Source organism: Balaenoptera physalus, assembly GCF_965194825.1.
Source record: "Balaenoptera physalus genome assembly, chromosome: 13".
Classification (NCBI taxonomy): Eukaryota; Metazoa; Chordata; class Mammalia; order Artiodactyla; family Balaenopteridae; genus Balaenoptera; species Balaenoptera physalus.
In genome coordinates this window covers 108216036-108239111 of record NC_138892.1, presented here as the reverse complement: position 1 = coordinate 108239111, position 23076 = coordinate 108216036, and the positions used below count along the sequence as shown (strand labels likewise).

The 23076-nt window shown below is 50.6% G+C and overlaps 1 protein-coding gene across 27 annotated transcripts in view; it reads left to right on the top strand.

Annotated features, from left to right (window-relative positions):
- Window positions 1-23076, top strand: part of MICAL3 (microtubule associated monooxygenase, calponin and LIM domain containing 3) — a 175915-nt gene that overhangs the window by 77309 nt on the left and 75530 nt on the right. For 20 of the 27 annotated variants that reach the window (XM_082420527.1, XM_082420526.1, XM_082420528.1 and 17 more), the window contains 16 exons: window positions 366-573; window positions 2412-2528; window positions 2933-3034; window positions 3536-3691; window positions 4648-4748; window positions 6732-6989; window positions 7331-7446; window positions 10057-10183; window positions 11067-11163; window positions 13523-13670; window positions 15979-16175; window positions 17506-17618; window positions 17708-17770; window positions 18216-18389; window positions 19751-19834; window positions 22683-22781. In XM_082420527.1, the coding sequence (XP_082276653.1) occupies window positions 366-573; window positions 2412-2528; window positions 2933-3034; window positions 3536-3691; window positions 4648-4748; window positions 6732-6989; window positions 7331-7446; window positions 10057-10183; window positions 11067-11163; window positions 13523-13670; window positions 15979-16175; window positions 17506-17618; window positions 17708-17770; window positions 18216-18389; window positions 19751-19834; window positions 22683-22781 (2160 nt within the window). The remainder of the gene's footprint in view (window positions 1-365; window positions 574-2411; window positions 2529-2932; window positions 3035-3535; window positions 3692-4647; window positions 4749-6731; window positions 6990-7330; window positions 7447-10056; window positions 10184-11066; window positions 11164-13522; window positions 13671-15978; window positions 16176-17505; window positions 17619-17707; window positions 17771-18215; window positions 18390-19750; window positions 19835-22682; window positions 22782-23076) is intronic. The other 7 variants (XM_082420524.1, XM_082420514.1, XM_082420520.1 and 4 more) reach the window with 2 other exon arrangements.

The window sequence follows — 23076 nt, the reverse complement described above, 5'->3', positions numbered from 1 at the left end:
GTGTATTTAATGATCTGTGCCTCCGTGGACAGAGATCTGCTTGACTTAGAAACCTTCCAGAAGGTTTTCTCCTGTTGTTGAGAGATGAGATGTGATCTTCATATTGTGTGTTGATGTGAGGACCCAGGTAATGTGATCTGCAGGTGCCGCGTCTGAGTTTCTGTCCAGCACTTACAGTTAAGTCTCCTCCATCCAGAGCGCCCACAGCTTTTCTGTGAAGCCATTGCAGGCACTCCGCTCTGACCCGGATGGGTTTGAAAGTTTCTTGGTCATGGGGAGCATAGCCCTACTGGGGGGCTTTAGGGAATGGTGGTTATGCGCTCAGGAGGTACTCCCTTCGCACTGAAAGCAGCTGTGTTTTTCAGTGTCTCATCATTGGAGCTGGCCCCTGCGGTCTCCGCACAGCCATCGATTTATCCTTATTGGGAGCTAAGGTGGTCGTGATTGAGAAACGAGATGCCTTCTCCCGCAACAATGTCTTGCATCTCTGGCCATTCACCATACACGATCTGCGAGGCCTGGGTGCCAAGAAGTTCTACGGCAAGTTCTGTGCTGGAGCCATCGACCACATCAGTAAGTAAAATCAGTTCTCCTGTAGGATCCCACCCCTACCCTCTACTCATTTTTCAGGAGAAAGAGGCAGGCAGATTACCGGAGGAATTCGTACTCAGCAGCCCAGTGTGTGCTGACATCCTTAGTATCTACTGTGTAGAAAACACACTCAGCTTGGAGTCAAAATACCTGCCCTCCAGTGGTTCTGTAACCTGAGATTCTTAACTACCAGTGTGTTTCCTATGAAATGAGTTTAGCTTAAGGAATTCTAACGTCCTGAGCGCTTACTGAGCCCTGGCAGTGGGTGGGATAGGATTGGGGCCGGGATAGGATTGGGGCCAGGCTAGGAAACAGACTGCCAGTTTGGGCTTTGACCCTCTGGTGGCTCTTAGTCCGATGGGAGAAGCACGAGGTATGTGGCTTGCTGTGATGTGCTAGGTGGGTACTCTCCTAATGTGAGAAAAAACACTCTGGGGATGGTCCTGGGGAGCCACAGTGATGGAAGAAGCAGACTCCTAGTCTGGCTGTGAATGGCAAGTAGATAGCGGGATCCCTTTGCCCGAGTGATTCTCATGAGGTCTGCAGCGTGGAGGGCCCCTGCTCTCCTCCTATCCCCTCCAAGCTCAGCCTGGGCCTGTGCTCGAGGCAGTAGAAGTTAATGCAGACGGTGCTTTTGTTTTCATGCCGCTCTGAAAAGCGGTTCAGAACAGACTGTTGTCTACATTATGAAGTTGAAGTCTTGTCTGTTGATCACCATTAACGATTGCAGGACAGCCGTATCAAGGAACTGTTGTTCTGAGCTCCTCAGATGTGTCCTGTAAACATTCAGCTACTCAACCCTTTGCTCTTTGAAGCAGTTGTGCCAGTTTATCAGACGCTGGCCAGCAGATGCCACATTCCACCGGCAGCAGAAGCACTCTGTGCATCTGTCGGGCTGTAATGGGTAGCAGCCATCTGCAGGAATGAGATGTGCGCTAGCAGGGGATTTAACAAGTCTTTGGGAGTGTGACGTGGAAGGGTGGAAAGTGGGGGAGATAGCCGAGACGGCTGCGTGGAGGACTAGCACGTATTCCTAGCACATTGGTCACAGCCTGTAGGCAGTCGGTGTTAACAGAGGACCGAGGTCAGTGTGTCAGCGGACTTGTCTGCCTTGTGTGTGGCAGGATTTGTCTTGGAGCTGAGAGGGTCCCACATCAGGGCCCAGACTTTCTCTCAGTGTACCTGGGGCCGATCGTGTCTGGCACCTGGGAACTACTCATTGGACACTGAACAAATAAATAAGTCTCACTATGATAATGAGCAAGGTTTTCAATCATTTTGAGCCTTAGTTTCTGCAGCCATAGACCAGTGGTGAGAGGGGGAATGGTAAGAGACTAAGGCTGGTTTCAGGGATTCCCTCTCAGCGGTAAGAGTGTGTGAAGATCAGCGAGGGAACAGGCTGAGAGAGAGATGCCGTGGGCAATTCAGGAAGCAGGGCGGCCCTTTGTATCCAGTTGGAAGCACCCCTGGGGGTGCCTCTCTTCTGCCTCCCGTGGTGAGTCCTGTCAGCATCGTAGGTGCTGCTCGGTCGCTGTGGCTCTGTGTCAGGGAGGATGGAAGGGAGAGTCTCCTTCTGTCTCAGAGCTTTTGAGAGGTAGGCCTGCGTGTCTCTCTAGAACATCTCTTGCACTGAGTTGTATTTGCCCTTGAGAAAGAAAGGAAGACGCTATGGAGCATGGCTCGGAAAAGCCGCCTGCTGTAGGTGGCTTTGAGCATCTGGATAAACTCTGCGTTGGTGGACGGGGGGACCGGGGCAGTGATGCTGACTGGTCCTCTCCCCCCGGTGGGCCCTCACTCCTGTAATCTTCCTGTTCACCCAGGTATCCGTCAGCTTCAACTAATACTTTTGAAAGTAGCATTGATCCTAGGCATTGAAATCCATGTCAACGTGGAATTCCAAGGACTTGTGGAGCCTCCTGAGGACCAAGAAAATGAACGTGAGTGAACAAATGAAGGAGGGATAAAGGGGCCTTGAAGAGGCGAGGAAAGATGAGATCCAGGGAGAAGAGAGGAATCTGAGGGTTGTTTTCAGAGCTAGTTAAAGGGGTGTCTCCATTTGCACAACCTGTGTCTTTGGAGGGACTTTTGACTTATGAGGAGGCCTCTGACATAGTATTAGACATTACAGGTGCTTGGATTCGTTATAGGAAGTCGTGTGGTGGGGACGTTCCTTTGTGAGCCTTCCTCGAGGCTTCTTTCTTTGGTTTGTACCCCATGCTTTTACGCCTGGTGTGTTTTTGGCGTGGGGTTTTGTGCAGTCTGCCCACCTGGGTACCTAGAGATGTCTTAGATGTATGAATGGGTCTGGGTGATAACCTTCATTTTGACTTTTCGTCCACAGGGATAGGTTGGCGGGCCCTGGTGCACCCCAAAACCCACCCTGTATCAGAATATGAGTTTGAAGTGATCATTGGAGGGGATGGCCGCAGGAACACCTTGGAAGGTACGGGCAGTGCTCCTCTCTCCTTCACCTGCTTCATGTGGAGGAACCCTGCCAAGAGCTTGTGTCTTCAGAGGCCCCGCTGCCTAGGCTGGGTGAACGGCAGGCCCCACCTTTGCCCCGCCAGCTGGTACTGGGCCACTTCCCCAGGGCACAGGGAGACAAGCTACCCGTGAGCAGGGAACATTGCAGGATTAAACCTAAGTTATTAAAGCAGACGGCATCCCTTTTTATGAAACGGAACCCCTCGTACTGAGTACTCTTCTGGTCCGTCAGATTTCCAGCGGTGTGTTAGTTGTGGGTGACTTTGACGTCTTTCCTGGATTGTTACAGTCTTTGGGAGGTAAACACCTTATTTCCAGGTAGAGGAGAGCTGCCCTAAAATCTTCCCATTGATTCCCATCCCCCATATTCCCTAATGTCTTCCTCAGCACCCCTCCTGTGTGACATGATCTTCCTTCTTTAGCCAGCTTTTGCCACCTCTGAAAATTTCTTTCCTTCCAGGATTTCGTCGGAAAGAATTTCGTGGCAAACTGGCCATTGCCATTACAGCAAATTTTATTAACCGAAATACAACAGCAGAAGCCAAAGTGGAAGAGATCAGTGGTGTGGCTTTTATATTCAACCAGAAATTTTTCCAGGAACTGAGGGAAGCCACAGGTTGGTGTCAATGCCTCCACAGCAAAAAGGATAGAAATTTAAATACCGCTTGTGATCTTTCTCTTGGAGGGTTTGGTGGGGGGGTCATCGGTGTTACTGCTGTGTTGTTTGCCCCTCTGCTCCTTCTTCACTCCCGTGCTTCGTTCTGAGCGTATGCTTTCTGTGTCTCTGTCTCCTACTCTGGTGTCCTTTGTCCTCATTGCAGGGATGGGCTGCTCCTCCAGCCCTTCCCCCTGCCCGGCTCTGCATGGTGGTGCCTGACGCCGTCGGCTGTTGGAGGGGAGCTCTGGTTTGTTGAGAACCTGACTCTAGGTGTTGAGTGTGTCTTCTTTTTCCTGAGTTTGTTTGGCTTTGAAGTAAACCACGTGCTAGATAGAAATGAGGTTGTTGTATGATAGCTTGTGAATAGATGGATTCACTTAGACATTTTGCTGCAACAAAAATGTGTGGCAAATTCCACTTACCTGTTTTCTGAAAGAACATGGTTTCTTCCCATTGCATCTGTTTTTCAGGTTAATCGAATTAAAGAGCCAGTAGTGCACTCTGTACTTCCAGGCATCCAGTTGTCTGTCCTGCCCGTGAGAGTCTAGGAGATTCCCCCGTTGCCTTGATGAGCATCAAAGAGGTTTAACCTGAGAACTGACTCAAACCCTCTTACTAGAGGTTAACCTCTCCTTTCTTCCCATCCTCGTGTTTCTGCTTCCGATTGATTGCTGTTGCTAGGATAACAGGGTGTCAGGTGAATGCAGAGTAGTGTGAGGATAACCAGGGCTCCCCCCTTTTCGTGAACAAATGTGCAGGAAGTGAGGATCAGGCTCAGGTGCCTTTTTTATTTTCTCTTTCCCTGTCTGGAGTTCCACAACCCTGGTCTCTGTGGGCCAGTACAGTCTCTCTGGCTGCCCTAACCCACCTTCATCTCAGCAGAGCCTTACGTGCACGTTTGTTCTCTGTTGCAGGGATCGATTTGGAGAACATCGTCTACTACAAAGATGACACACACTATTTTGTTATGACAGCCAAAAAGCAGAGTTTACTGGACAAAGGGGTGATACTGCATGTGAGTCACGGATTTCTTTTAAACCTCTTTTTATGTTGTACTGGGTCATGTGATTACCAAGAGAAAGAATTTTATTGTCTGATGAGTTTTTTCCTGCAAGGGGATGAAAATGAGTGCCTCACTCGTCTCCTGGGACCACATACTTTGTACTCCTCTGATTTTTTTAGTTTAACTTTTAAAAAAATCTTTTATTATGGAAAATTTCAAGCGTGAACAAAAGTGGAGAGACTTGTGTGATGAACCCTGATGTGCCTGTTATCCAGCATTAGCAGTTGTCAGCACGTGGCCAGCACTGTCCCAGGAGTAGCCCAGCCCACTCCCCACTCCCACTTTGGGCTGTGCAAAGCAAATCTCAGATAGCATTTCATGCATAAATATTCATTTTAATTTCAGATGATTCTGTTTGTGGTTATGGTGAGTTCCATATATGACCGATTATTGGTTGGTTAATAGGTCATCTTTTGGGAGGGGCTTATAGAGGGAAGGGAGTTAGACCAAGAAGCAAAAACTGGTGTTTGTGGGAGCCTGAGAACGGTTCTGGTTTTACTGCAGGTATGGTTACAGTGCCTGGATCGGGCTATATTTGGACCTCTTTATGGGCTGACAGTGAGGGCTCTTGTTCACCCAGAGCCAGGGCCAGCTAAGCCTTTTTTCCAGATGACTAATTGTATGACATTCCCTGAGATGATGATCAGAATATGGACTCAGAGAACCACAGGTGGATGGCTCCTTAAGGAGAGTTTCTTAAGTCTTACTTGGTCTTGTTGGTCTGGATTTGAGAATTACTGTCCCTGTGTGATGAGTGGAGAGAAGAGGCACCAGATGTGGTGATTCAGGCCTGTGCAGTTCCCAGCGCAGACTGGCGGCTGAATTCAGGGTGTCCTTTGTCTTTGCAGGATGATGATGAGTCGGGTGACTTCAGTCTGAGTTATGGTGCTGCCTTGTCTGCAGGCGGTGCTGGGGAGCTGGGAGCTGGGAGCTCGTGGGCCTCGTGTCCGTGTCTCAGCCCCGTGGCCCTTTATGCGTGTGAGGAGAACAGGACAGAGCAGTGGGCACAGCCCATTCTGCCAAAAGCATGAGCAAGATATATTTGGCTGGATGCTTTATCAGTGAGAAAGAGCCGGTGAACCCACTGGTACGCCTTGGGACTAAGCTAAGACTTGGAGCCCACGGTGGCCACTTACTAAGTGTTGAACAAACAGTTTCTGGGACCAACCTGAGTATTTGTGTTTGGCTTTTACATCTTGTAGTGCCAGCGGAAAGTACCATCAGGGGCACTTGGAAAGCTTAGGTCCCACTTGAGAAGAAAGACTTGGCTCAGTGTGCCAGGAGCCTCCAAAACAGAAAAGGAGTTTCCCGATCCTTTCTGTGGAAAGCCCTTTTTCTCTCATCATTGTTTTTCTTTGTTGGTGGATTACTGTGGGGCCTTTCAGAATCTTGTGTATTGTTTTGAAAACTTCTGTTCCATTTTCAGTGTATTTCTTCCCGGCCCCCAGGACTCCTATTGCCCCCACCTCCTCATCCCTCTGGCACTGAAGCTTTAAGGTTCTTCCTTTGGGTTCGATGAGCTATGCAAGGTTGAGTGTCCCGTGTAGGTCCAGCTGTTGCCCAGAAGACGGTGATTGCTGATAGCAGCCTGAACTATGAATGCTTTTCAGTTTACAGAGCACCATCACATTAAATCATTGTATTTGGTATTCAGAGCAACTCCGTGAGGTGGAGTGGACTAGACTGAAGAAGCAGTGACTTGTTCCAAGTAAATGGAAAAGCGGGGGCTCTGTTTCTAGGCAGCAAAACCTGTGTTCCTTTAGAAACAGCCTCCCCCCTTTTCTTTTGAGTTTGCATAGAAGACTGCTTTTGGAACAGGGAGGGGAAGGCTGCGGAACTAGGTTCCGTCTGGCACGCGCAACATGGCTGTGGCCGGCGGGCTCTTGCGCCCCTGCCTGGGCGTTTCCATCGAGCCTCTTTTCCCTCTGGAGACAGGACTACGCCGACACGGAGCTCCTGCTCTCCCGGGAGAATGTGGACCAGGAGGCCCTGCTGAGCTATGCCCGGGAGGCGGCCGACTTCTCCACCCAGCAGCAGCTGCCCTCCCTGGACTTCGCCATCAACCACTACGGGCAGCCCGATGTGGCCATGTTCGACTTCACGTGCATGTACGCCTCCGAGAACGCGGCCCTGGTGCGGGAGCACAGTGGCCACCAGCTGCTGGTGGCCCTGGTAGGGGACAGCCTTCTGGAGGTGAGTGCTGAGCAGCAGGAGGTGGCAGTTCAGGTTGGAGGCCTGGCGAGGGGGCATCGCACTGAGGGGCAGCTCTGGGGTCCCAGCTGGGGAGCAAGTGTCTACGCCGCCACGCGGTCTAGTGTACAGGGGAGGGCCCCAGGCCACGGGGAGCCCAGGCTTGCCACTGTGGGTGGCAGTTCCGCAGGCTTTGTGACTTGCCCGTCTGCAGGTTGTGAAGTAGGGAAGGGAAGGGCAGGGTACAGCTGCTCTTCAACAGCAAACTCTTTCTCTCCTCCTTAGTTTAGTTTCCCTCTTTTAAAAGGTAATTTAGGTTAATTCTTTGTTTTCTGTTTCTGTAGCCTTTTTGGCCAATGGGAACAGGAATAGCCCGGGGCTTTCTAGCTGCTATGGACTCGGCCTGGATGGTGCGCAGTTGGTCTCTGGGAAGGAGCCCCTTGGAAGTCCTGGCAGAGAGGTAACCGGAGGGGCGTCCTTCCACGGTGACACAGGAGGGTCAGTGGTTTTCTCCTCAGGCAGAGTTCAGGTTTCTCTTTCCTTCTTCATTAATGATGATTTTATGTTTAGGAGAGGGAAGGCAAGATAGGTATTCATAAAATCATAGAAACCTAAAGATTATATAATCTAAGTGATGTTCTCTTATCCCTTTCAAATCAAATTTGTTACTGATGAGTGGTATCTGAATCTTTGTGTAACATTGAAGGATGCTCTCTGATTCCTTTGTGTCAGCTACATGAACAAATAAATTTCTATTGGCCAAAAGATTCATTCGGTTTTTTCCCTAAGATGGCTCTAGTAGCACTTAGTTGTCTTTAACTTCATTCGAAACAATTTTGTTAGATTGTATGTGACAGCTGTCATATCAGCCTGCATTTTAAAAAAGACTTATTGGGACTTCCCTGGTAGCGCAGTGGTTAAGAATCCGCCTGCCAATGCAGGGGACATGGGTTCTAGCCCTGGTCCGGGAAGATCCCACATGCCACAGAGCAACTAAGCCCGTGCACCACAGCTACTGAGCCTGCACTGTAGAGCCCTCGAGCCACAACTACTGAGCCCGCGTGCCATAACTACTGAAGCCCGTGCACCTAGAGCCCGTGCTCCACAACAAGAGAAGCCACCACAATGAGAAGCTCACACACTGCAATGAAGAGTAGACCCTGCTCGCCAGAACTAGAGAAAGCCTGCGTGCAGCAACGAAGACCCAGCGCAGCCAAAAATAAATAAGTAAATAAAATAAAATTTAAAAATTTTAAAAAAAGACATCAAAATTGGTGAATTTTTGTGTAGCCATTTTAATATTGAAGATGGAAGAAAAAAAGCAACATTTTCAGCATATTATGCTTTATCATTTCTAGAAAGGTAAAAACACAACTGAAACACAAAAAAAGATTTGTGCAGTGTATGGAGAAGGTGCTGTGACTGATCGAACGTGTCAAAAGTGGTCTGCGAAGTTTTGTGCTGGAGATTTCTCGCTGGACGATGCTCCACGGTTGGGTAGACCAGTTGAAGTTGATAGTGATCAAATCGAGACCTTAATTGAGAACAATCAACGTTACACCACGAGGGAGATAGCCGACATACTCAAAATATCCAAATCAAGTGCTGAAAATCATTTGCACCAGCCTGGTTATGTTGATCGCTTTGATGTTTGGGTTCCACATAAGTTAAGCGAAAAAAACCTTCTTGACCATATTTCCTCATGTGATTCTCTACTTAAACGTAGCAAAAAATTCCGTTTTTAAAACAAGTTGTGACAGGCGATGAGAAGTGGATATTGTCCCATAATGTGGAACGGAAGAGATTGTGGGGCAAACGAAATGAACCACCACCAACCACACCAAAGGCCAGTCTTCATCCAAAGAAAGTGATGTTGTGTAAATGGTGGGATTGGAAGGGAGTCCTCTATTATGAGCTCCTTCTGGAAAACCCAACGATTAATTCCAACAAGTACTGCTCCCAGTTAGACCAACTGAAAGTGGCACTCGACAAAAAGCGTCTGGAATTAGTCAACAGAAAACGCATACGCTTCCATCAGGATAACGCAAGACCACATGTTTCTTTGATGGCCAGGCAAAAACTGTTACAGCTTGGCTGGGAAGTTCTGATTCATCTGCTGTATTCACTAGACATTGCACCTTTGGATTTCCATTTATTTTGGTCTTTACAAAATTCTCTTAATGGAAAAAATTTCAGTTCCCTGGAAGACTGTAAAAGCCACCTGGAACAGTTGTTTGCTCAAAAAGATAAAAAGTTTTGGGAAGATGGAATTATGAAGTTGTCTGAAAAATGGCAGAAGGTAGTGGAACAAAAGGGTAAATACGTTGTTCAATAAAGTTCTTGGTGAAAATGAAAAATGTGTCTTTAGTTTTTACTTAAAAACCAAAGGCACTTTTTGGCCAACCCAATACATGAAAATAGTGCATTTAATCTTCCTGTCCTTAAACTAGAGAGACTTGTACTAATGAAATCAGTGTGGTAGCAGGGGATGTACTAACATAAGAGAAGAAATTAAAAGTGACTTCGAATCCAAAGGGAAACAACAAAGTGCTTGTGAACATTGACTCTCAACGGTCAGATATTGTGAAGCAGATAATTGCAGATGAGGTGAGGTCTCGGATTTGCTTGCTAATAAAGAACAAGTGCCTTGACCAGAACTAGAGAAAGAGGATTTGCTGGATGAAATTAGTGGTCGATACCATTTTTTAAGTCTGTTACCTAAGGTACTCTGGGTAAATTTGGTGGCAAGTTTGTTTCATCAGTGATTTTCTTAAAAATTAAACATTGGCCTACTTGCTAAAACAGCGCAGCAGTAAAGTAGAGTGAGGCTTGGCTCCCTGCCCACAGCAGTGGACTTGCCCTTCTCCTTGGCCCCTAACAGTCTGGTGCTGGTGGGATCATTGAGATGGTGGGGATGGGAAGCCAGGGCTGATGGGGGGTTGGAGGCAACCCGTCAAGGAGGAGGACTTGTCCCACCCTGGACTGTCAGAAAATAGAAATATTATCAAAGGAGAGGGAGGAGCTTCTGGTGCCGTCACCGCTCTGAGCGCACTGCTGTTCGTCGTTGCAGGGAAAGCATTTATAGGTTGCTGCCTCAGACCACCCCCGAGAATGTGAGCAAGAACTTCAGCCAGTACAGCATAGACCCCGTCACCAGATACCCCAACATGAACGTCAGCTTCCTCCGGCCAAGCCAGGTAAGCGCCCCTGGCCCGTCATCCGTGTCCCGGCCACGGTCAGGACCAGTCAGACGCCGTGAATATCGGCGCACCCGGCGTTCCTTCACAATCCAAGCAGACGTCTTCCTCAGTTGGCTGGGGGAGGCATCTGCCGTCAGCAGACTGACCAGCTGGGGCAGCGGGTTGTCTGGTGACCGGAGGGCTCTGTCCCATCTCCTGGTTCCCGTGGACGGTGCAGGAGCTCAGCCCTCTTTCTCTAGTCAGGACGTGCAGCAAGCACCTGCGTCACTGCCACCGGTCACCGTGACCCGGGGGCCGCCGCTCACCTTCCCTGAACTTGTTTCCCCATCTGTACCATGGAGGTCACCATCCCTGCTGCTCCCAGGATCGTTGTGCAGGCAGACAGCACGGGTCACTTGAGAGAACTTGGAAAGATAAGGCCCTCTGCAAGTAAAAGATACTGCCGGCCAACTCAGAATGTCTAAAGCCTTGTTACTGCACTGAGAGTGACATTTTACAAAGCATAATAACCCCAGGGAGCCCAACAATGCTGAGAAAGCAGCCCATTCAACGCATTTGCCTGTGTTCTAGAGTAATTTTTTATTCACTTTACATCTAGGCCTCTGTGTTTGTGGGGGAAACCCGCTGTCACTGGGCGGCAGTAATGGCCCAGCAGAGACTGTGCGAGGGCCCTCCGTGGCTCTCTCTGGGCACAGGTTCTTACAGTTCACATGCATTTGTGTGTACGTGACCCACCGTATCCCAGAAGGGATTAAGGTTGGCGTTATACCTTCTGACTACACTTTCCCCAGCCTTCCACTTCAGTCAGTGTGATCTCAGTAGGGAATTTGTTACTTGGTATGTGATTTTCCTTCTTTACGACTTGTAAACTTCCTGCCAGGTGCGCCATCTGTATGATACTGGAGAAACAAAAGATATTCATCTGGAGATGGAGAACCTCGTGAATTCCCGAACTACCCCAAAACTGGCCCGCAATGGTGAGTCCTGGTGATGGCCTTTCCGCCGTCGAGAGCGTTCTGTGTAATCGGCTGAGCTCTTGGTGTGCACAGTACCGGCTGTCACGTACATGGTTCTCACCGGAGGTGGTTTGCCCCCAGGGGACGTTTGGTCGTGTCTGGAGACATTTTTGGGTGTCAGGACTGGGGATGTTGCTACTGCCCTGCCCCCGGTGGTACACAAGTCAGCCCCACGGCGAAGGATCAACTGCCTAAAGCAGCAGTGCTGTCGAGGCTGGGAAACCTGGTCTAAGGCGTCACGAGGGTGTAAAGAGAAATCGGATTCGGCGCTGTTGAGAGGGCGGGGGCGGGGGCGGACTTGGGAGCACACACGCAGACCAAAGTTTTGAGGGAAGGCTTTACAGAAGAAGCAGTGGCCTCTTAGCTGAGGACCACGACGGCTGCAGGACACAGTGATGGAGGCGGAGCCTGTGCTGTGCAGGCCCCTGAAAAGTTCTTTAAAAGGAGAGTGACCGGCCAGCTGCAGGTGAGCTGGGACAGAGAAGGGCAACAGGGCAGAGCAGGTAGTTTAGAAGTGCGCCAGTGGTCAGGCTGGCCGGTCCGGTGTTGATGCCGCGGATGAGAAGGGAGACCACATCCGGTCCAGCTGTGCCCGTCCGTGAAGCATATGTGGCTTGACAGCATACGTAGCGTCTCTGAACTTGGGTTTCTGTGTGTGCAAAGTGGGGGTAACCACGCCCACCTCACGCTGGCTGCGAGGACTCGGGGGCGTGTTGGGGTGTTCGCTGCAGCACCTGGCGTGCAGCGGGGCGTCAGAAGTGGCTGGCGAGAGCATTAAGGAGTCAGAAGCACTGGCAGAGTCTGAACAAGGACTTGGGGCTGAGAAGATTTGAGCTCTGTCACGGGCATTTTGAATTTGACGTGCTGTTGGGATGTCAAGGCAGATGTGACCACCAGCAGGCAGCTGGAAACATTTTCATCTTCCTCCACTGGGGTGTCATCTCCTTGAAAGCAGAGAGTGTGTCTTTTATTTATTTATTTATTTATTTATGGCCGCACCGCACGGCTCGCGGGATCTTAGTTCCCTGACCACAGATTGAACCTGGGCCCTCGGCAGTGAGAGCGCGGAGTCCTAACCACTGGACCGCCAGGGAAGTGCCCAGAGAGTGTGTCTTTGTTCACTGTTATTCTAGAGCCTGGAATATTGAAGTCGTCCAGTACGTATTGGATCAGTGGATACACAGACTTGGGAGACATCTGAATAAAGTGAATTTCTGAAGCCAGGAGACTTATGAGGATGACACCAGCAGTAGTTCTCTGTGTCATTTCAGGATACATTTTCCCTGAAAGACTGAAGTGAAACGGGATTTTTAGATATGCAGTTTTAATTTTGTTATGTTCACAAATTTGTTATGTACAAATGGCTTAGTATAAGGTTAAGTGTTTTCAGCTGCTTAAGGTAAGGAACAGACTTTCTTGGACACAAATCGGAGTTCACAGATTCTTCTAAATGTTCTATATCAGAGCTCTTCTGATGTGATCATGAAAAATGGTTTTTTATAAAGGCTCTTCGTGTTTTAGAAGACACATCAGTGACTGGAAAACGTCCCAGTATGTGTGTCTATGTGTTGAGTTTTTCAAGACGTGACCACTTGTCATACTGAGTGCCAAGCCTGGCCTGATCTGGCATCCTTGGCCTTGCCTGTGTGGTCCTGCAAAGTTTCTTCACTTGGCAGATTGCTCGGTACCTTGGAAAGTGTGAGAGCGAGTGTTTAACGTGCTGCTAGGTGGAATGGAACGTTTCTTCTCGGGTGCTCCCAGTGTTACTTTGAAGGGAAGGCGTTTCCTCCGCCACCTGCCAGACAACTCTCCAGGGAAATCTTCGAGCCATCACGTGTGAGGGTGACAGCTCAGCAGGTGGCACCCTTCCCTCTACGTCCCTGTCCTGGAGAGTGGCTGGGACCCTGGGCTTCAGCATGAGAGGATTCACAGCACCCACTTGTGATCTCTCATTCTCTTGGGGCATGGATGTTGACCTCAGAGTCTGGATAAATTGGTAGTTTCTTGTCTACCATAAATTCCATGGGAATTCCCTGGCAGTCCAGTGGTTAGGACTCTGCAATTTCATTGCTGTGGGCCCGGGTTTGATCCCTGGTTGGGGAACTAAGATTCCACAAGCCGCGCCGCACAGCCAAAAAAAAAAAAAAAAAAAATTAAATTAAATTCCACTCTTATGATACCAGTTAAATAACTTCTTACTTTTGAAAACCAGTGACGACTATTTTGTCCTTGCCTTCAGTATTTTTTCAACCTGGTTATGTGGATTCTCTATCAAAGCTACCAAGTGACCACACTTCCAATAATAACGTTGTTGTTTTAGAGTCTGTGGCTCGTTCCAGCAAACTGCTGGGTTGGTGCCAGCGGCAGACAGATGGCTACGCTGGGGTGAACGTGACGGACCTCACCATGTCGTGGAAGAGCGGCCTGGCGCTGTGTGCCATCATCCACAGATACCGCCCTGATCTGATGTGAGTCCAGACTCTGCTTCATCTGTATTCCCGCAGGACTTGCGAGTGCCCTGCTTCCAAGCGGCCAAACTCTGTACCTTTTCCTAGAACGAGATATAGATATAAGATACTTCTTCTGGAAGTCAGTCACTAATTTTGATTTATAGTTATATTTAAAACTGTGTCTGTTAGGCATTATGTAGCTCAACCCAGGAATGATTAGCTGTTTGTAAAGTCTCAGCACTCAAAAGGTGGAAAACTGGTTATAACACCCCCTGGACCTGTTAACATCACACGAAGGAAAACTCTGTTTCTTGGCCCCAGGCTGAGCTCTGCGTTCGGCCAGCTCTCTGTCCAGTGCTGCTGGTCACGAGGAAAGCCTGGCCGTAGTGTGGGCTGAAGGCACGTGTGTCACTACCAGCAGAGCATTTCCTCCATTCACCGGGGCTTGTCGGCATTGTCTGTGGTCTCTTGCACTTTTTGCAAGCGTGCTCTGTTAGGCCTGTAACACTCAGGTGGCCTTTCACACCTGTGCGGTGACATCTCCTCTTTTGGTCATTCTGTACTCACCTAAATGCAGACTAGTATGACAGAATGACCCAGGTCAGCTGTGGTGACCGGTGCACCCAGATCTCCCCGTAGGCATTCGTTACCGTGGAAGCCAAACAAGAAGATTCAGAAACGAGCAGAGCACATGGCATTATTTTGGCTGCCTGTCCTTTCATCATTAGGTCCACTTAACGGGCCCATTCTTGTGTATTTGTTTTGTTCTAACGATTACTTAAGGAATCCTGAAAGACCTGGCTCTTTTTTATGTTAATAAAAGAAAGGAGCCTCACCTAGTGCTTAGGAGTGGGGGTGCTGACGTGCTTGATAAGCGGAAGTGACCTCTGTGCCCCTGTCCCTTAGCTCATGCCGAGACTGGTGAAAATTAAGTTGAAGTAGGGCTTATTGACCCCACCGGGGGGCAGGGGGCAGCCTGAGAACGACGACAGTGGATGACACAGAAGTGCTCAGGAGAAGGGCCAGGCAAGTCAGCCCTAGTCCAGAGGGAGGGCAGGACAGAAGGGGGAGGGCAGGACAGAGTCCCTGAAGGGAGCCTGGCGCGGAGGGGACACACTCCTGTAGGAATGGACCGAAGGCTGCCGGGGGCCCGGGCGTTTCCTCCTGACGGTGCACAGAGCCGTGAGTAGCTAATTTGGCACCGTTCAGGCTGCCGTGACGTCACTCAGGATGAGGCGCCCATAGTTTAGTAGGCTTAATATACAGAGTAAAGGAGTTTAAAAAATGAAAAACGGTTGCAGAGTCAGCAGGTTAACACAAAATAAGGCCTGCCCAGTTAATCTGAAATCACCTAAAGAAGGATGCTGTCAGTCTTTACTTGATTGAATAGCAAGAAGCCTGAAACCCAGTGGGAAATGTTTGTTAATCTAAATACTTAGGAAAACTCAGGAAATTTAGCAGTGGAGAAATCTTTTGAGGAAAGTTTTGGAATTTCCCTTTGAATTAGAGGGGAAGGCTGAGTAAGATTCACCAGAGCTGATTTAGTACATCAACAGCTTGTCAGCTCCAAAGGACACAGGGGGTGATGGTTCCAAGCCTTTAGACACAGCCTGATCCAAATAGGACCTTTATTGTTATTGAGCATAAGTTTAATACATGCAGACCATACGCGGGGCACAGGAGAAACATAACAAAAACAATTCCTTTTCTTGAGCTTACATTTTAGTAAGAACTTTATGTTACTGATAAAATGTTATGTTTTCCGGGCTTCCCTGGTGGCGCAGTGGTTGAGAATCTGCCTGCTAATGCAGGGGACACGGGTTCGAGCCCTGGTCTGGGAAGATCCCACATGCCACGGAGCAACTAGGCCCGTGAGCCACAACTACTGAGCCTGCGCGTCTGGAGCCTGTGTTCCGCAACAAGAGAGACTGCGATAGTGAGAGGCCCACGCACCGCGATGAAGAGTGGCCCCCGCTTGCCGCAACTGGAGAAAGCCCTCGCACAGAAACGAAGACCCAACACAGCCATAAATAAATAAATAAAATTAAAAAGTGTTTAAAAAAAAAATGTTATGTTTTCCAACTTTTCCCCTCTTTTCTCTTATGGGTAGATTGTTAATCCTTTCTTCTCCCTGAGGATGATTTGCATTTCGTTAGTAAAAGGAGGGAGACAGAAGTGAGACAGGTTTGCTCTCCGATTTCAGTGAGGCCTGTGCCCTGGATTTTAGCTGAAAGACCAAGAAATAATGATGACTCTGTGATACCGTGTTTTCTGGTCTGGGGACAAGCAGCCCATCTTGACACGTTTTCCTTGTCCTGTTTCTCAGAGATTTTGATTCTTTGGATGAGCAAAATGTGGAGAAGAATAACCAGCTGGCCTTTGATATTGCTGAGAAGGAGCTGGGCATTTCTCCCATCATGACAGGCAGAGAGATGGCCTCGGTGGGGGAGCCGGACAAGCTGTCCATGGTGATGTACCTGACCCAGTTCTACGAGATGTTCAGGGACTCGCTCCCCTCCCGAGGTAAGGGCCCCCCAGGGGTGCTGCCGTGCGGCTCCCCTGCCTCTCCTTCCCCCGTGCCCCTTCTTCCAGCAGACCCGCTTCTCTGCGCTGTTGTCAGCCCCTTGTTCTGACCCAGGTCTTGCTCAGCAGACCTGCAGTTGTGGAGGCCATGAGCATTCCCGTCTAGAGCCTTGTCCTTGACTCCACCACCCTCGTTCCCTTTCTCTCAGAACCAGACTTTTTGAAAAGGTGCTTTTGCTGTGGCCTGGACTTCGTCACTGCCTAATCTTGTGACACTTTGCAACCCGGCCAAAACTGTTGTCCGTGGTCGTGAAGAATCACCAGATGCATATTCTTCCCTCCTCTCTCACCTCTCAGACACCCGTCTGTTCTGCGTTGTTCAGCACTTGGAATGACGTCCTTTCTCTTGAAATTCTCTCTTTCTCTTGGCTTCTGTGATCCCGGACTATACTTGCTTCGTTCTCTTTCTTCTGTAACTGTTCCTTCTCTGGCTTCTCTTTCTTCTCCTACCTTTTAGTGTTTCCAGACATCTTCCCTTGACCCTCAGGCTATCAGAAAACAGACTGAGTCAGCGTCATGATGCTTACAAGTGTTGACCATGGTACCTGACCTGGTTTACATCCCATTTCCTCCACCTAAAGTCACTAAACTTCCCTGTGCCTCAGTTTCCCCATCTGTAAAGTGGGGATAACATGTACATGGCTAGATTGTAATACACTAAGAAGAGTGTTTGGCGAATGGAAGCACTTAAACAAATGTTAGCAATGTATTATTAGTTTCAATTATTATTTCAACACTACTATTGTTACGAATAAAACATTGGAACCCACAGAGTTTAGGTACCATTCTCCAGTGCTTCTAGCCCATGTACTTGTAGATATCTGTAGACATCTGTGGCTTTCTCTCATTAGAGATGCAGTTCTTACAACAGACATGCACAACTCTGACATCAACAAGCACACCCTGAACCCGTGACCTGAGTCCTGTCTCCTCCCCCCGACACCCCTCCCTTTCTCTCCCGACCTGAACTTTTCATCTTGAAGTGAGGCTTCGGCACTCTGTTGTAACCAGCAAGCACAGGCAGATTGCAGCGTCTGAAAAGCGAAAGTGGAGGTTTTTGTGACTGAAGTGGATTGGGGCAAGCGTTGGTTTTGTTTGTATGGATGGAGAAGAGAAGGCCCAGCGTCCAGGGCTCCGTGTGCATTTTCTCTGTGGAGTTCCTGCCGGGTTCAGAGCGCACGAACCCTCAGAGCTTCCTGAGGTTCTGAGAGCCTCCTGCGAGGAGGCGCCCTCAGGGCTGTCCTTGGACACTGCTTGTTTCTGCCCACAGACGCCTTGGAACTGAATGCTGAGGAGAGGGCCGTCCTGGTAGCCAGCACTAAATCCCCCATCTCCTTCCTGAGCAAGCTGGGGCAGACCATTTCTCGGAAGCGCTCTCCCAAGGTCAGTGGAAGGGTTTTTCCTCCAGCTGCAGAACTAATGGCACAGTGCAGTGGCTAGAGGAATGCGGTTTCCCTCTGCTCTTGGTGCAGGACAAAAAGGAAAAGGACTTGGACGGTGCTGGGAAGAGGAGAAAGACCAGCCAGTCGGAAGAGGTGAGAAATATCTGGAATTTGCCAGAATGAATGTACTGAATTGCCCTCCTTGGCTGAAACGCTTAATTCCCAAATCGGTATTGCTAGATCTTTTCAGTTCACTCTTTGTGAGAATTGTTGTGCACAGATGCTTTCTGTGGCCTTTTGCCTTTGTTTAGTTTTTTGGAGAGCATCCAGGGAACACACACATGTGCTCTGGGCCTTCCTGTCTCTTTGGAATCCCATATGTGGCGAAGGGCAGCAGCTTTCCTGGGATGTGACCACACCAGCAAGAGCCCGAGTACCTCTTCATACTGCCCCTGCGCCCGAGGCCGTCTTGAGATTAGAACCTTGAGGAGAGCCACTGAGCTCGACCTAAAGCAGGGACCAGCCGCTGTGCCAGGCCCTGAGGTGTGGGCAGGGGCTCCTCTGACCGAGGCCGGCTCTCGATACCCCTGTTCACCAGGAGGACGCGCCCCGGGGCTACAGAGGAGGAAGGCCTACGCTGGTGAGCACACTGAGCGACCGGAGGGTGGACGTGGCCCTTGGCAACCAGAACAAGGTGAAGTACATGGCGACCCAGCTGCTGGCCAAGTTTGAGGAGAACGCACCCGCGCAGGCCACGGGCGTGAGGAGGCAGGTAAGCCCGGCTCACACCTCGCCCGCCCGGACCTGGGCTGGCCACAGAGGAAGGGGGGTTAGTGAGTGAGACGGGGAACTTCCCGGTCCTGAGGGCTCAGGGCTCGAGACTGGCGTCTGCGTGGGACAGGGACGAGGGTTCCTGTCCTCACCAGCCAGGCCCACCCGAGGATCTTTAAAACGGGGTGTCCAGATGTGTGTACGTAGGTGTGTGTTCACGTACATGCATACGTAAGTAACGTAAGAGGTACCTGCTTACTGAGGAAAATGCTGGAAAGTGTAATTAAGGCCCCTATAATTCTGTTAATATTTTGCCATGTTTCTTTCTGGTCTTTTTTTAGTGCATTCTTGTTTTCATGGTTGAGGTCATTCTTAACGTACACTTTCCTGTTCTGCTTTCTTCATGTAACTTTGGGCATATTTCCATGTTCCAAACTCTTTATAAGCCTGTTCCAAAGTGTGTGCTCCATGCTTTTCTTAACTCTTCCTCTGGTGCTGGATGTTTAGTTGGTTCTCATCTTTGATGAAGGGCACAGAGGTAGACACTCTTATGTGTTGCACGTGGTTTTCCGACACTGTCCTTGAACTAGGTCACGAGTGTGAGCGCTGTAAAGGTTCTCCGTGGACTGTCCTCACTCCCGAGCCCTGCTGAGGGCTGGACTGCCATGTCTGTTAGGTCTCGTCTCTCCTCTTGCTTGTCTAAAAGTCACTAAGGCTTCTCAAGAGGAGGTACAGGCATTGTGAGATCCACACTGAGCGTTTCTTCCAAAACTCCTGGTGCGGGGAGCGCCTCTTCGTCTTGGCCGCGTGCGCCAGCCCTTGTTCCTGTGGACCGGGGCCAGGCCGACCACCATCACTAACTTCTCACATCTAGTGCTTGGTTAGATCCTCACGCTCCAGGCGTTCGTGCCGAGGCCCCCAGAGAACGTGCAGGCTTGACTGTGAACGTGCGAGGCGGCTGGGCGGCTGTAGCAGCCCAGGTTCCGTCCTCCTCCGCAAGGCTGGGGCGCTCTCCACTGGAGGGGGTGTTCCCGCGCTCCTTTTGAGTGGAAAGATTCATTTTCCAAGCCAGAATTAGGAGGTTAGGCTCAGAGCATTGAGTGTGGGAAAAGGATAATCAGAATTGCAGCTTCTGTTTGCCTTTTCTTTTGCATTTGGCTTCGCCCGAGTTGGGGGGAATAGAGGATTTTCCTTTGTAAGTGTAACTTCCTAGAACTAATTCCGTGCACCCACCTTCGGTTCATAGATGCATGTTTATCCTCCGTGAGAACCATTTTTGTGTCTGCTACCTTAATGTTTTTTTGTTTTTTTTTTTGTCTCTGTGTCCTGTCCCCTACCCAATACTTGGCCTGTGTGTCACAGCCGACACAAGAGCGTGGGCTCAGCCAGCCGTCCTGCTGCCTGCCTGAGCAGGGTCGCCCTGCTCCCGCCCCCCAGTGGAAACAGGTAAAGGAACTGCCCAGGGACCAGAATGGGTGCTGGGCCTTCCCACCTGCTCCTCCTCCGAGCCAGCCGGGTGGGGCCTGCACCGTAGAAGCCTAGGTCACGGGGGTAGGGATCTCTTTGCGCATTTGAGTGGCGACTCTGGGGGAAAGTTCAACAGACAGTACTGATAGTATTGCATGACTTGTTTAACTCCTTGGGATTTGGGAAACCAGTGAAAAGGGTGGGCTGTTAAATTAGTGTTGAAACTAGCTGAAGCTATGTGGTACCTGTGTTCAGGTACTTAGCCTTTGGGGTTTTGCTGTTATAACCTTTGTCCCAAGTTGACCTTTGGCTGGAATGCGTCCGCGTGACCCCTGGAGGACAATCCCGAGTTTCTAGAGCTTGGGGCTCGGGGCAGTGGTCTTGTGTTAAACAGGAAAATGTTATCCAAGAAATAGTCTCAAACTGGTTTTTTCCTTGTTTCAGATCATGGACAGAGATGATCATGGGCGTTTTCTCAGTGTTTTGTCCACATTTAAAATACTCTTTTTGGAAATTTTCACTAAAGTTTCTGCAGGATCTCCTGTAAAGCTGCTTCTCCTACATAGTATAGAGTGGGGCGGAAAGAAAGAGGGACTGGCGCCTGGCGGGTAACAGGAAACCCGCCAGAGCGATGGGCCTCTGCTCTGTTCCCCCCACGTCACAGCCGTGAGTGCGGCCTGGGTTTGCTGTCTCGTGGTTTGGAATCGCTGAGGACTGGGGTTCTGAGCAGTCAGAGGGGCTGACCCTGATTCCCTCCTGTGCTGGGAGGTGCTGGGGAGTGGTGAGTTAGATTTCAGTTGAATTACACTCAGGGCAGAATGTTTCTTTCTAACTTTTCTTCTGATAATATGCATGTTAAGGCAGGGCCTGTGAGGCTGAGGTGGAAGCTTGGGAGCCGCGTCCAGTCACCATGAAGCCAAGCTGCCTCTCTCCCCATGCTTGGGGAGGGGAGGTCTTCTGAGAAAAGCTCATTAGAAATTCCCTTCTGTTTTCCTTACTTACCCTTTGCCTAGGGTAGGCCTTTGAAGTCTAGGTGGAAGGTATGATTTGAAGGTTAGTCTTGAATTGAGTATTACTAAAGGGGAAGGTGAACTCTGCACTACATTCCCAGGTTCTTAAACTAGTCACGGAGGTGGCCTGAGACAGGGAAGCACAGTCGGTGCGTGAAGAGGTGACTTTGAGTGGCACGTCCTGGAGTGGCTCTGGGCGGGCATCCCAGGAAGCCCGGGTCAGGGACCCGAGGGGCTGGCTCGGCCACCGCTGCTGCCTCCGTCCTGCGGAAGACGGGCTCGGCTCCTGCTGGGTGCTGGGCTGCAGGGGTGCCGAGAGCCCTGCTTCTCCTGTTGCTGCAGCGGCTGGGAGCCTCCAGCCTGTGCGGGTGCTGCCTGAACGCACCCAGGTGATTTGTGATCACGGTCGGTGGAGTTGAGTATGTACCGCCAGGCTCTCCAGGCCAAACAGACCCTTAAAGTGAAGGCTGGCCTGGGGAAGGGGCACCGGAGATGCCGGTCAGAAGGAGCAGCCGGGTAGCTGGACCCCATCAGATCCTATGTGTAGAGCGGGATTGTAATGTGCTGGGCTGTGAGAGGACCCGTGACGCACAGCTCTCACGTCCTCGTGAGATGTGTTCACAAACAGCTTATCCCCAGTGCTAAGTCAGGGATGGCGTCATGAACCTTGCTTTGCCCACTTATCCCCTGAAAGATAGAGCACTGGAGGGCCATGCCAGTTGGCGCACCAGCCCAGGGACACAGGAAGTCCAGGGGTGCGCCCTGGGGGCTGACGGCGCGCCTTCCTGTGACTCACTTGCTGTTCCCCTGGAAGCGGCTCCGCCTGAGGCAGGCGGGCGTGGCGAGCACAGTGGTGAGGCCGAGCTGGTCGTGGTGAGGAAGAGTGTGGGGATGCCCGCTCCTCGTCACCTTCCTATGACGTCACCCGGCTCTTCCCTCCCCACCTCGTCCCCTTCTGATCGCAGAAATGCGTCCTGCAGGCAGAGTCTGCGGGTAAGCAGCCTTGGTTTGGCTGTAGATGGTCAGTGGTGTGGGAACAGACGGAGGAGTGGTTTTTTGGCCTCTTCCCCTCCGGGCGTTGCTGGGAGCCGCCCCACACGGTAGCTCTGGGCGTGAGGAAACTGAGGCTTCCTCTGACTCGGGAATCTGGTGGTTTCTTTAGTACTGCAGGGTTCTGTCAATCAGAGACAGGTTCACAGGAAGCGGACACCGTGGGGAAGTGATCCACGGACATTGTGTGGTGTGTTAGTGAAAGTTGTTAATTTTATACCCTGTTTCCTGTTCTTTCCTGTATTTCTGTGGTCGTCTCCCAGAACCTTCCGCGTGTGAGTGAGGGGACTGAGCAGGAGGAAGCAGTGGCAGGACGTGGGCGTGGGTGGCCCAGGAGGTGCTGGTCTGCTGCTGCAGGTGCCCGGGCGCCCCCGCTGTGGGCAGCAGTCACCATGCTCCCCCTGTAACGGGAGTCTGTGTGCCCTTCTATCTACTTGTAACTGAGCCCCTTCTACCCCCCAGCTTCCCTGATAAGCCAACAGAGAGGAATATGCCCTGGTCCCTGGCATTTAGAAAGTGCTGCCGTGCAGGTCCTGACCCTGCAGTGGCTGCAGAGATGACTCTGGGATCTGCAAACAGAGTGCCCCGAGGCCACGACAGACGGGGACAGGCCTCTGCCTGAACACGCCAATTTGTGCTGAGGATGGATGGGTGGGGAAGGGCCTCTGGGATGCTTTTGGCAAATGCCTTCGGTCCTTCCAGACCCAGCCTCAACGTGGCCACCATTTCACCTGTGTTCTCTCTGTTTGTGTCTATCGGCATAAAAGCGACAGGAAAAGGAGCATTCTCGGACCTGCCCCAAAAAAGTGATCACACTCTCTCCTCCCCCTACTCCGCCTCCCTGTCGGGCACGTGGCGACCAGCAGGTGACCCCCTCTGCATGCTCCGCTGTCCTGTGTGCCTGCCTGCCTGTGTGGGTGGCCAGGGGAGAGACCAAGTCAGGATCCCCTCATTTCAGTGATGACTTACTGGTGAAGCGACCTTTGCTGGTGGGCCTCAGGATGGCACATCGTCCGTTCAAACCCTGGGTAGTTTAATCTAGTCCCGCATCACAGGGCTACAACTGTGCAGCCACAAACTAAAATTTAAGCTGTACGTGACACAGATGCGAGGTCCAAAAGCCCTGGAGAGCATTTTTGTATGACCCCATTGAAATCAGCC